The 13,832-nt window shown below is 41.8% G+C and overlaps 1 protein-coding gene across 2 annotated transcripts in view; it reads right to left on the minus strand.

Moving 5' to 3' along the window:
• LOC147022834 (ryanodine receptor 2-like) overlaps nucleotides 1-13,832 on the minus strand; it is a 717,656-nt gene that overhangs the window by 320,908 nt on the left and 382,916 nt on the right. For both annotated transcript variants that reach the window (XM_085887705.1, XM_085887704.1), the window contains exons 50-54: nucleotides 13,304-13,524; nucleotides 6,929-7,019; nucleotides 6,591-6,731; nucleotides 4,793-4,956; nucleotides 4,491-4,569 (exon numbers count right to left, since the gene is read on the minus strand). In XM_085887705.1, coding sequence (XP_085743831.1) covers nucleotides 4,491-4,569; nucleotides 4,793-4,956; nucleotides 6,591-6,731; nucleotides 6,929-7,019; nucleotides 13,304-13,524 — 696 coding nt within the window. The remainder of the gene's footprint in view (nucleotides 1-4,490; nucleotides 4,570-4,792; nucleotides 4,957-6,590; nucleotides 6,732-6,928; nucleotides 7,020-13,303; nucleotides 13,525-13,832) is intronic.

A 13,832-nucleotide genomic window follows, 5' to 3' on the forward strand; every position in this document is an offset into this window, starting at 1 on the left:
ATTGTCCACTTGCTACAGCCTGGAGCAACGAAGACCTTCCAGGAGTATGCTGACCATATCTTCAAGTCCGACATCCTCTCCCAGCTTGAAAAGGTAGAGCGACTGGATATCGTGTGGGACGTCTACTGACCAGATTCCTTGAAACAAGGAGCACGTGAAAACTGAGGTAAAGGTACGTGGAGGCGCGTCAAGGCAGGTACTGCAATACCCGGCAACTGGGAGAGCTTTTTGCGAGTCAACGACAACAAGACCGAACTCTTCGACTACTTGGGCAAGTTTATCGTCACAGTTACAGTACCTGGTAAGGAGATCTACAGTACCAATGGTGACACAATTCTCTGTTCGGCAAGCGAAACCAACCGACAACATCTGGAACCATGCTCGCACGAAGAGGCAGATTCGAGAATCATGCTGCACGTGGCTGACCAAGTATGACAGGGACACAAGAGGATCCTCATCAGGACTGTAGACTCCGATGTTGTAGTCCTTGCAGTGGCAACAGCCCAGCAGCTACAACCCGATCTAGAAGAACTGTGGATAGCGTTTGGTACAGCACGACACTACAGATATTTATCTGCACATGCGATGTGTCAGGCACTGGGACCAGACAAATCTAGACTGTTGCCATTGTTTTACGCATTTACAGGGTGTGATACTGTACTGTGATACGCTCCCAGAGGCTACGGACACTTGTTATGAGCTTGTACATTGTTCATGCAAGAAAGGGTGCACGAACAGGTGCAAATGCAAAAAGGCTAGTTTGACATGTACAGCTCTGTGTGGCTGTGCTGGAGATTGCTTCCTACGTGTGTGAATGTGATACATGATTCCATTAAGTTGTGTACATGGTGAATAACTAAAACATTGAATGCAAAGAGGTGTAAATGCAATACATAAATTGTTAAAATACTAAGGAATACATCAAATTGCAAATATAAATAAATGTACCTAAAGCTATTGCTGGTGTCTGTTTTATGAAAATGTGCAGTCACAGACTATAATGAGATATTTGAGGGTAACGTTACATTATGATAAATCTCATTGGGAGATCTCAGCTAAATTTAATATTTTATACATCCTCATTTAGCACTCATAATATGGGTGAGTATGATGTGCATAAAATGGAAAATAAGCAATAACTTTTTTGAGTAATTACATTTTTTAATGTTACGTTCGCTGCAAAAACGAAGCAAATTTTGAACGAAAAATCACGTTTTTCAATATATTTTCACACAAACCTTCCTGAAATGACATGTGATTATTAGCATCTAGTAGCCCTTTTAATTCTGGTCATTTTGATATCAAACACTTGCATATCAGATCATTTTGAAGATGTACAGAGCACAATAACATAAATCCCAAACCGGGCTTTTCGGGCAGATTTGCTGAAAAGTGAAAAATGGTTGCCATAGCAACCAGATACAATTTTGGAAATGTCTCCCGAGCATATGTTGACCAGAGAGCGATACTCTACCACTCCACCAAATTTGGTGCTTGTATCACAATGTGAACAATTATTTTGCTTTGAACCTGGACTAAAGAAAGAATACAGTCAGTCGATAAATCAAGAAAAAAAAATCGAGAAAGAATACAGTAATCGTCACTGACTGGATTGGGGCATTGCATTTAAGAAAATCGAGAAAGTACAGAAATCGAGAAAGAATACAGTAAGTCGATAAATCGAGAAAAAATCGAGAAAGAATACAGTACTTGTCACTATCCGGAAGTTCGCATATCGCAGTTATGAATATTCGCAATTTAGTTTTAATGGCCAATTATTCAATTAGCGCCAACGTATTTTGCCTTTTCGGAAGGAAAAACATGGAGAGGAGGGGAGAGGAGAGGAGAGAAAAAACCCGTAATGGCGAACGCGGCTGAGTTTCTCTTCACCATCGACCACGGCTACGCAGCAACGCTTCCTGTCATTGGTTGATATTCAATGGCCGCAGCAATGGTTCCTGTCATTGGTTGGTAAATAAATGGCCATAACTTGGGAAGCACTTGTCCGATTAATATCAAACTTTGAAAAGGCACATCCTCAGGTCCCCAGCAATATATCTGGCAAGTTTCAATTAGATCGGACCAGCGGTTGTCGAGAAACAACGGTCACAGACACACACACAGAGATTGCTGGAATTATAGATAGATATTATTATGTCATCTCATTTTGATACTGGAAGAGATGAATTTGTAAAATGGGTCATGATGTCCGGATGTCTGTCCATCCATCTGTCCCTCCGGTGGTCTGTTAACTTTTTGCTATTTTTGCTACTCCTCCCTTATCACCTGGCTGATTGTTCTGAAATTTGACACATGGGTACAAGACAGTAACCCCCACTATCACTCAGGCTTCGATTTTTTTGATTTCATATCATTGAGTGGGGGGGGGGGGAGTACATGGAGGCAGGAGGGGTCCCCCCCCAAACTTTAGATCCCTATTTTTGCTACTCCTCCATTAACACCTGGCTGATTGTTCTGAAACTTGACAAATGAATAAAAGACAGTAGCCCACACAATCACTCGTGCTTACATTTTCGATTTCCAATCATTGAGGCTCCCAAGGAGGGGGTGGGGGTTACCCCACAAAACTTCGGATCCTTATTTTTGCTACTCCTCCCTTATCACCTGGCTGATTGTTCTGAAACTTGACAAATGAATGCAAGCCAGTAGCCCGCACAATTGCTCAGGCGTAGATTGTTTGATTTTGGATCATGGGGGTTCCCAGGGAGTTTATTCCCCCAAAGCTTCGGATCCCTATTTTTGCAACTCTTCCCTTATCATCCGGCTGATTGTTCTGAAACTTGTCAAATGAATACACGACAGTAGCCTGCATAATCACTCGGGCTTCGATTTTCCGATCTTGGATCGTGGGGTACCCCATGATGGAAAAGGTAAGAAATACAGTGGGTGGTACCCCCTGAAACTTTCGATACCGATTCGTCTCTTATTTACCAACCGATTGCTCTGAAACCCGACACAGCCTTTCTCCTTGATGATCTGCAGGATGGCTCGGTCTTAGATTTTTCGATTTCGGATCAAGCGCCTCCCACAGGGTGGTTCCCCCAAATCTCACTCTGTAACTTTCGGTACCAGGAAATCGAGTCAGCGTGGGTTTGAATCTTGGTCTGAACTACAACCTCAAGAGATGACCATCAGCACACTCGGGGCTATTTTTATTATTAATCCACCAGATATTGTAACACCTTTTCCCAGAGAGCATTATCCCAACAAACTTGAGACCTCACATGGTTGATAAAAGGCTTGTACAAATATCTTGTAATCTTGTACAAATACTCCAACAAAGCTGATTGATCCAAAGCTTTGGCAAGCATCCAGAATTTTAATTTTTAAAAGATTAAAAACTCAAATATATTTTTCGGAAACTGAACTGATAAATTTGAAACATTGCATACATTATCGATCTTCTTCTTTCGAATGTAGCAGAAAGTTGTGGGTTAACATCATTGGATGAATGCACATCTGGGACTTTGCGAAGGACACCTTTAAAAACCACCAACTAATATCAGCAGATGGGACACCCAGTTTAGGGTCCATCCAAGAAATAGCACACACATTGATTAATCACCCTGCCTGTGAAACACCGGGATGACAGTTTATAGCTGGGCGAAAATTCAAACCCAAGCTGGACAGCTTAGAGGTGAGTGTGCAATTTTACAGGTTATTAATCATTGGGTTGCAATGATGATTACAACATGGAAACTCAATGAGACTATGACCAATGAGTCTCCAGCAGATCACATTTGATCTGATCTAACATGCCACGACTAAAATAATGCTTCAAAAATGTGAAAGATAATTAATAAATGATCTTCATTCCAGTGCACTGATTAGGTTGGCCAAGAGAGCTGAGCAGTATCTTTAACTATAAAGGACAATCTGTCTGTCTGTGCATTACATATACACTCCTACACCTCTGGATGGATTTGGGCCAAATTTTTAATGGAGGTGAAATGTTGTACCGACCAGGTTTAAGTGTGTTTTATAGCTATTTTGGCCTTAAAATTTTAACCTCCTGGAAAAACGATGGGTTATACTTCCTCGCTTTTTCAGTTGGTTTGAATAGCGCCACCTTTGGTGAAGTTGAGCGCTACAGGATGGATTGAATATCCCTGACAGTCATATTTCATCTTCCATGGTTATTGACTGTCAACTGCCTGAGTGTCATCTTCTGTGGTTATTCTCGCCACCACCATGGCAGGCTTTTCCTGCCACTGGGGATGGATACTTTTGCTAGTTTGAAATAAAGAACCAAGTCAAGTATGCCAAAGATACCTCTTATTTTTCATTATTGAAGAAAATGGCATGGGTATGTAAGGCAGCAGACAAGCTATATCCCACAGTGTGCAGTGAAAACAAGCCATTCATTGGAGAAATATCAGATTATAATGAACATCAATTGATAAACAACATACATATGAAAAGTACTTGTTTGAAAACAAAGTTTTACCTGCACAGGAACAAACCCTTACCTTATCTATGGACCATTTGTCATGCATGTGCTCTGCATACTTGTTGATGAAGTACTCCATTTTTCCAGGTAAAACTACACTGTAGAATAAAAAATAATTCCAACACCACATTATTTAAGATAAAGTTTATCTTTCTTCATTCTTCTATGCTTTTCACAGACTCTTATCATGCCAATTCCTCAACCCCCATATATCTTCTGATAGTGAGAACAAGTGTGTGTAAACTGAACGAGCATTCAACTTTCCAACTTTCCTTTCATGCACACCCAGGCCTATATGTGGAGTATTCATGCATCGTGTACCTGGATATATCAACAGGTTGTGGATTAAAGTTTCCTTCAACATCCAAGGATGATTGATTGTCCATGGCACTCATCAAACTGGATTCCATGTAATCAGGGGGTTGAGCACCTGCAATTGCTCCAAGGCAGGGTAGTGCCAACTTGTACAGATCTTGTTCATAGTTCTGCCAGGCATTTGGGGACATGATGTAAAATAGGCATGGGGAACCTCCACCCATGTGGTGATATTTCGCTCAGTATTTTATGTCACCGTTATCACTGAACTTAAAAACAACTTAAGAATAGCAACAACTATTCCACCCAAAATGGCCACTTTGGTCATAATAAAGCAATCTCATAAGTCACATTAGGCAAGTTACTGCATCATTGCTATTAGCACAATGACTGTTTTATAAAAAAAAAAAGTACATCGTTTCCTATGTTACATTTGTTTAGTTAGTATCAAGAATTAGGATGTTTAATTATGTTACAATAATTTTTATATCTGCAATAAGAACAGTCAAAATGATTAGTTACATTACTTATCTACACATGTGTTGTTTAAATCTTATAACACCTCACTATGCTTACAACCCACCTGCAGCAAGTTTAACAATAGCTGTTACAGCACTTCCACGAGAAAAGATTACCCCAACATGATGAAAAAGGTGAGAAATACGGAGCTACAACCCAACTGCGTGCGTGTGTGTGTGTGTGTGTGTGTGTGTGTGTGTGTGTGTGTGTGTGTGTGTGTGTGTGTGTGTGTGTGTGTGTGTGTGTGTGTGTGTGTGTGTGTGTGTGTGTGTGTGTGTACAAAATACAACAAAGTATTATACAAAATAAAATGAGAGATGCTGCTTATAATTGATATGGGTTTAATTATAAATTGATACAGGGAAAAAGGTGGACAAGATGCTATAGCTGGACGGAACAAATCACGTGGCCAAAAGACACAAACAGGGATGAGGGAACACACAAACCTGTATACAAGGAGATAAATCAATAATCCTAACCCCCTATGTGCCACAGAAATCAGACTCTTACGAGGTACAAAGGTCCTCAACCCATCCCCCCCCACCCACCCAACTACCTCCCAACGCCCCAACCTCCCTCTCCCAACACCCCAACTGTCTGTCCTTCACTTCCCCTTTCTTCTTAAACTCCTCAATTTCATTTCATTTCATTATTTTTTAATTATCCACGTGAAATGCGGAAATATTTAATCCACTGGCAAATCAATTCAAAAAGGATGGTGCATCACATCATTTTCATATTAGCATTAAACATATGAATTGAATTCGGCACAAATGTTACTTTGAAACGACATGAGCTTGAGGGGAATACCTGAATGATTAAAACATGCCTACATTGCTTCTACGTTGTTCCTGTTCCCGTTCGTTAAGAACAATGACAAAAGTAAATAATGACGGAATGTTAAATTCAAAAGCTCTTCCACCTTTCTTCCCGTTATTAACAACATTCCTGTTCTCGTTCGTTAAGAACAACGATAAAAGTAAATTTAAAGAACATTTCAATTCACAACCTCACAAGATTCCGTCATTCGTGATTCTTCAGTAAAAATAGCGTTTAAGTAAGCTAAATGATTTTTTTTTAAAACATAAAACGCCATTCGTAAGTGGAAAGAACAATACACAACTGAAACTCCTCAGACAAAGACCTTTGTAATGAAATTGGTTTTAGGTTTTGTGGTCCCTGGTCAAGTAGTTCAGGGAAAAATTGTCAGATAAAGAAACAAACAAGCAACCAAACAAACAGAATAAGCGTATTATATTGGAGGGTGGCAAGTGGATCAGCATACCTTTTTGGAAAGGGCATCAAAGATACCCCAGAAAAGTTTACGAGTTAAATACAACTCTTCTTCAGATGCCACACCATAGCTTCCCCAGCCCCCCGGCAAGCAGTAATACTTCCAGCAGTGGTCATAGTGATTCGTTAACAGCTATTAGGAGAAAAGGAGATGACACAGTAATCAATCAATAATATTAGCAGCCAGGAATCAAAAGGTTTGCACAAGCATAGTGTAATTCACATCTGGATGGAATGAACAGTTCCTGAATAAAGCATCTAATTGTGAATAATAACAAAGCAGTTCTTATTTTACCAATTCATCATTATGAATGAAGAGCAATTTCAGACCTTGAGTGGCATTTTTGAGTGTTCATTCAGCAGAGGAGCATCAAAGACAAACCGTCGAAGTAAGTGCTGCATCATGGAAGGGCGAAGCTCCCTGTGAGAAGAACACTTTACATGTTTACTTTGAGTAAGTGGAAGATGCGATCATTGCTCTCTTTATTTCAGCAATCATTTAGTACTACAGAACATGCACAAGCAGGAGTCACTACAGTGAGAACATTATACTTGCAGAATGACATATTGAATGTATGGTTATCTGGAAATTAAAATTCTTGGAAAGGGGACTTGATTCATCATAGCTTGGGGGTGAAGGAATGTCCTCCGCTTCCAATATTTAAAAAAAACATGAGCAAACATTCAAAATTGGTTCGGGGATTTTTCCAGATATTGGTCGATTCTGACACTTCCGCTTCAACCTCGTAAACGCTAGGTTTTCCGAACTGGATTTGTCGTGTTTTTCTCCTACAACTTCGACCTTGCATTGCTGTTATATCCAATTTTCAGTGTTAAAACATATCTTCTTGTGCTGTATTTGTGAATTCGTTTTTGTGGTGTTCAAGGCCTACTTTTAATGCCACTGAGATAGCAACTGTAAAAATATTGTGTCCCTTTTTTATCCGTATTCCTCTTCTTGCTTCTTTCTTCCCAAATATTTTACCTCAACCTCCCCAATGTTATCCCATTACCCCTTCTCGCTTAAAAAACAAACAAACAAAAAAACCCCAAAACCTATATTTTTCCACTCCAAAACAATCTCATTCGACTTTAATTGTCTTCTGCCTGTACTTCCTCTTCTCCATTACCCCCCCCCCACCTTTTCTCAACATCTCCAAACTAAATCTTCATTGAATATAAATGCTTCTTTCTTTAAAAGCATTTTAAAATATTTAAAAATGCTTCACATTCCAGATTTCTCTGTCAGGCATACATCACATGTTCTTCTTCACCACTATCTATTCCACTTCCACTTCTTCAGAAGATTTTTTTTTAATTGTCTGTCAACTAAGTGCTTGGTCCACTAAGCCTCTTCCCACACCTACAGCACCACATTTCTCCATGCCTTCAACAAAAATTCTTGCCTCCCATCCCATGATCTTTTCCTCTGTTTGTCCAATTTGGGATTTTGAAATCAGCATCCATCAACTTCATGTCCACTCTTTATGATTCCACACCCCCACCCAACCCACCCCATTCAAAGCTTCTGTCCCCACTTTTTGCATCCCTCCTTAACCCATACTCGCAATGCTTCCCCCTCACTCCACTACCTTAATGCTTGCCTCTCAACATTCCCCCTCAAAGCCCTCCTCCCCCCTGTCCTGCACCCTCCCAATCCACCCTCCCTCTGTCCCTAACTGTGTGGACCTCAAACATCTGAGGTCTCCGATCCCTGATTATGTAGTATCTCTGCCCAGAGATTGTCTCCTCCCATTTGATGGGCATGAACCCCACCCTGGCAGCAGAGTTTCACTTTACATCAATAAATCAATTTCTTACTGCCCTTGTACTGACCATACACCTCCCAACTCTCAGGAGTACCTCTGGCAGTGACCTCCCATCTGCACCCACTTCTGGATTGTCAGTGTGTTGTACCCTCCTCCAAACAGTAATGACTCCACATCTCTATCTCTATATCTCTATATCTCTATATCTCTATATCTCTATATCTCTATATCTCTATATATCTATCTATCTATATCTATATATCTCTCTCTCTCTCTCTCTCTCTCTCTCTCTCTCTCTCTCTCTCTCTCTCTCTCTCTCTCTCTCTCTCTCTCTCTCTCTCTCTCTCTCTCTCTCTCTCTCTCTCTCTCTCTCTCTCTCTCTCTCTCTCTCTCTCTCTCTCTCTCTCTCTCTCTCTCTCTCTCTCTCTCTCTCTCTCTCTCTCTCTCTCTCTCTCTCTCTCTCTCTCTCTCTCTCTCTCTCTCTCTCTCTCTCTCTCTCTCTCTCTCTCTCTCTCTCTCTCTCTCTCTCTCTCTCTCTCTCTCTCTCTCTCTCTCTCTCTCTCTCTCTCTCTCTCTCTCTCTCTCTCTCTCTCTCTCTCTCTCTCTCTCTCTCTCTCTCTCTCTCTCTCTCTCTCTCTCTCTCTCTCTCTCTCTCTCTCTCTCTCTCTCTCTCTCTCTCTCTCTCTCTCTCTCTCTCTCTCTCTCTCTCTCTCTCTCTCTCTCTCTCTCTCTCTCTCTCTCTCTCTCTCTCTCTCTCTCTCTCTCTCTCTCTCTCTCTCTCTCTCTCTCTCTCTCTCTCTCTCTCACACATGGACCAACTTTTAACTATTCATCCCAACTCTTTCTTGCTCATATGTGGAGATTACAATTGTCACCATGAAAATTAGCTGGGTGTTGGGTACCTCTCTCACCAGCCATAATATGTCAGCAAAGGCTTTCCATGACTCCATCGGACCGACTCAATCTGTGAACTTGCCGATCCAGATGTCCCCCAATGGCAAATCCTCCCTTCTGGACTTGGTCATGACAAACTTCCCTGCAAATGTCTCCTGCTCTTCCTCTGCTCGAATTGATTCATTTGACCAAGTTCTGGTGAGAGTCAACATCTCTCTAGCTATTCTTAGAGAACTGCCTCAGTGCCAGTGAGTCTGGCACTTCATTCAGGAAGATTGGCAGGGACTGCAAGAAGCCATCTCACGTCAGGACTGGTCTCCTCTATCTACTGCCCATGATATTAACTTAGCCTGGATTTTTTTTCCACAGAACCTTCTCTCATATGTACAGATCAATCCCATCTCATTTTCAGTTATTAAATCCATCTTCCTGCTCATGGGACACTGAATCTTGTGGTGAGGCATTTGCATTGAAACAACTTGCATCCTCTTCCTGGAAAGCAAACCCAACTGGAGGCAATCTCTGCTCATTCCACAAAGCCCAAAACAAATGGGTTCACTCACAGCAGAGCCAAAACAACATCTGTCCAAAGTTTACATTGAACTTTGAAACATGTCTCCCTCCTCAAAAGCCTGGTGGTGCCTTCTTAAGTATGTCTTCTGAATATGCTCTCCCTCCATCCCTTCCCTCTTCAAATGGCACCACAGTCGACACCACTGGTGCAAAGGCTGATGCCTCAATTATGTTTGCTTTCAAATCTTGTGTCCCCAACCCCTCACTCTCTGTAGCCACCCTAACCATTTATATCCAACTGCTCCTGGCCTGTATGTCTTTTGCACCGAAGAAGATGGAAAAGATTCTGGCAATCCTGAACTGATTCTGCAACTGGACTGGACGGCATCAGCTCACATGTCCTAAATCCTCTCTCTGTCCCTTTCACCCTATAATTTGCCTGAGGTCATCTTTGATCTGACTGGAAATCAGCCAATATAACTGCATTACATAAAAAGGTGAAATAACTGATCCTCTTAACTGCAGACCTATTCGCTTACTTTGAATCATCAGCAAGATCATGGAATCCATCATCGCAGTTGAGATCAAATCCTTCCTTTACTCCAACAGACTGATTGATCTCGGACCATCATTTCAGATTGAGACCAGGTGACTCTCTGCTGGACATGCTGCTTCTACTCTCCCAACAATGGAAGGAGATCCTCAACGTCAGACATGAGATCAGAGCCATTTCGCTCGACATGTCTCGAGCTTTCGATACAGTCTGCCGTCCTGCTTTGCTCTCCAAACTCTCTGCCTGTGGCATCGAAGGCAAACTCCATTCTTGGGTGACTGATTTCCTTGACTCTCACAGCTCTCAATGGAATCCTTTCATCTCCTCTCCCTGTTAAGGCTGGAATGCTAGAAGGCAGTGTTTTGGGCCCAGTCCTATTCCTCATCTTCATTAATGATCTCTGACTCTGGAAAATAACATTTATTTGCTGACGACTCCACCCTGTGTTATGACATCCCTCATCCTTCAGAAAGGCAGGCTGCAGCCTCTTCCCTCTCTTCAGACCTTGGCAAATTCATAAAGTGGTCAAAAACATGGAATATGTCTTTCAATCCTGACAAATCTCACACACTCAATCTATCTCTCTCTGAAGGACTGTCTGGCAAACCCTCCCCATTCTTAACAATCCTTTTGAGGAAGTTCAGTCATTGAAACTCCTGGGTCTCACTATCAGCCATGATTTTGCTTGGGCAAACCACATTTCAAAGTTGGCCTCGAAAGTCATTTTCCGACTGGGCATCCTGCGTCGTACAAAGTCCTACCTTGGCACACCTGAACTTCTATATACATACAAGGCTGTCATCCACAGCTTGATGGTGTACTGCTCTCCCCTCTGGGCTGTCACCATTGCCTCACACTTTGCTCAGCTTGATGCCATGGAAACCAAGGCCTTCAAGATTATTGTGCTGTCCCGTGATGAAGTTGAGTCTATGGGCTTTGGCCCTTCTTTCCCACAGCAGAGAGGTCATTGGTCTCTCTGTCTTCTACTACCTCCATTTCCATTTTGCTCTTTCACCCCCTGGTCTTTCAGTCCTTTGTCCACCCCCCCCTAAAGTTTCTGCAGGCTGCACATGGTCCACCATCAACCCCTCTTTTGAAGAAACTCCCTAAATCCGGGTTAACTAGTGTACTTATCTCCAATTGTTTGTTCCTCTTTTTTTCTGCCTCTGGAACCAACTTCCACATTATCTTTCCAGCTCTCATACGAGCCTCGACCAAGGTATACAAAAAAAAAAAAAAAAAAAATCTTCAAAATCATTCTTCCCTCCAAGTCTTCACCACCATTTTAGATCATCCCCATCCAGAACCATGATCTTTTCTACCCCCATTAACCCCCCCCCCAACTTCCTTCAAATTTCCAGTTATTTTTTCTTAAGAGTTTGCTTCTGTATCCATCTTGCCCACCCCATGCATCCTCCCCTTCCCCTCATTCCTCCCCGTATTCATTATTTGTCCCAGTCTCCCTCGATTTTGTCCTTCAAAGATGTTGTTGGTGTTTTCCCCCCTCTCTTTACTGTTGCTTTTGTTCTGTTGCATCCTGATTTGTTGAGAGTTCTCATTCTTCCATGAGCCTTGACCTTGTATACAAAAATACTTATTTGGGGCAAATATCATGGCTATACCAGTAACAAGTCCTCTTCTTGTCATTTATTACCCTTACAAAAGCCTCTTATGATTTATCATATGTGACAGAAATAAAATGAAAATTTCATCAGATCTCATGATTACAATTTTAAGGGTAATAATAATTGTATATAATATACTCAATCATTAGAACACCATACCATTGGTCACCGAGGATAAAAGCAATTATTTCTCAAATCCAGTGACAGTGTCTGCCAATTAAGATTCACTGAGTTGTAAACATGAAACTTCATGATTGAATTGGCCAAATATTAGCAAACATCAGTTGGTCTGCAAAGCTATCATCCATTTCCCCAAGAAGGAACAAAAATCACTGCACTGTGGACACAACCTGTGACAAAATCCTGTAACGGGCAGATTGGGAAATGTGCATTCAAAGCACTGTTAAAATATGAACAGTGCGATTGAGAAACACGCATTTAATGTGAGCTATTAAAAGATTAACTCAATACCTCCCATCCATGTCACCCTCCGTCACGGTTATATCAGAATGAGCTGATTTGTCACACGGTCACATATTGTTTAACCTCAATATGGGGCCATTCAAAAATTAAGTAACGCTATTTTTTTTTAGGGAGGCGTGTGATGTGATGCGTGCTGATGGGCTTAATTAAACCTTGCTAATAATTTTTATTTGACATTCATTAGATTTTTTGGGGTCCCTCATCGTGAGTACCACTCAACCCAAACAAAGCCAATGAAAATCTGATGAACAAACCCGGCAGTGTATAATCAGCGGAGGCCCACAGGTCTGATGTCTTTGGCCCACACTATTTTTTTATAGAGGCACCTGTGCACCTGTGCCTACTTACAGGCTTGATTAAACCTTTCCAATAATTTTTGTTCGACATATGATTCGAATTTTTGAGTTCCCTCATCATGTGTAACACTCGACCCAAACAAAGCCAATGGAAATCTGACGCAACAAACCCAGACAGTGTATAATCAGGCCTGATGTCTTAAGCCCACCATAAAACTAAGATGGCGGCCATATTATTTTGTCAAGGTGTCATTGTCGGTGGAGTGAAGTGACAAACATGGGTGGGGGTCCGGCAGCTGTCCGATCAATGGGTGCACATTTCAAAAATTGACCCCAACAAGAACCCCAACAACAACCATGTGGAGCTCTTGTAGACCTATGACATGTCACAGGTAAAAATGCACAACAATCGAGGTGAAGATAAATTATGGAGAACGGGTAATTTGTTTGGAATATGTTGACTTTGGTGTTTTGTTTTGGTACTTTTAAATATTTCATCATATTAAAGATCTGTATTGCACCCGACAGGTACCTATGTTCAAATGAAATTAAACTAGGCTGAGAAGACCCACCAACAGACTGTGATAAGACATTCTTCGATGCTGTCTCGCTGGGCTTTGGTTAAGGAGGAGCCCTTGGAGATACGATAGATGGTGTGGAGCATGGAGTCAATGAGCGAGGTGTGCAACTCAGTCCCAGAGAAGAGTTGTGCACAGCGTGTCAGCAAGGGCAGAACCGCTGTGCAAAGATAGCGGTTTAAAGCCAGTGCCATGTCCGTAGCATACAGGATTGGCTGTGACAAGGCAAAGGAACGTAAGTCAGCAATGGATTTTCTGCAAGCATTTCAATTCCAAAATGAATGAACTTCCTCGACTCTCTGAGCGCATGCTAAAGGAAAACCGTCACATTATGCTGAATGAAGTAGTGGTCTCTGAATTGAACATTAGCCATGGATCAGCACACCATATCATTCACAACATGCTGGGGTTCCGCAAAGTGTCTGCAAGGTGGGTGCCCAGACAACTCACACCCAAACTGAAAGAACTCCACTTTTAAACTCCTGTCCCAGTCGTACACCTGCTGCAGCGATAAACATGCGTC

Source organism: Eptatretus burgeri, chromosome 7 (assembly GCF_056783735.1).
Source record: "Eptatretus burgeri isolate ZD-2024b chromosome 7, Ebu_testis_v1, whole genome shotgun sequence".
In the NCBI taxonomy this organism is placed as follows: Eukaryota; Metazoa; Chordata; class Myxini; order Myxiniformes; family Myxinidae; genus Eptatretus; species Eptatretus burgeri.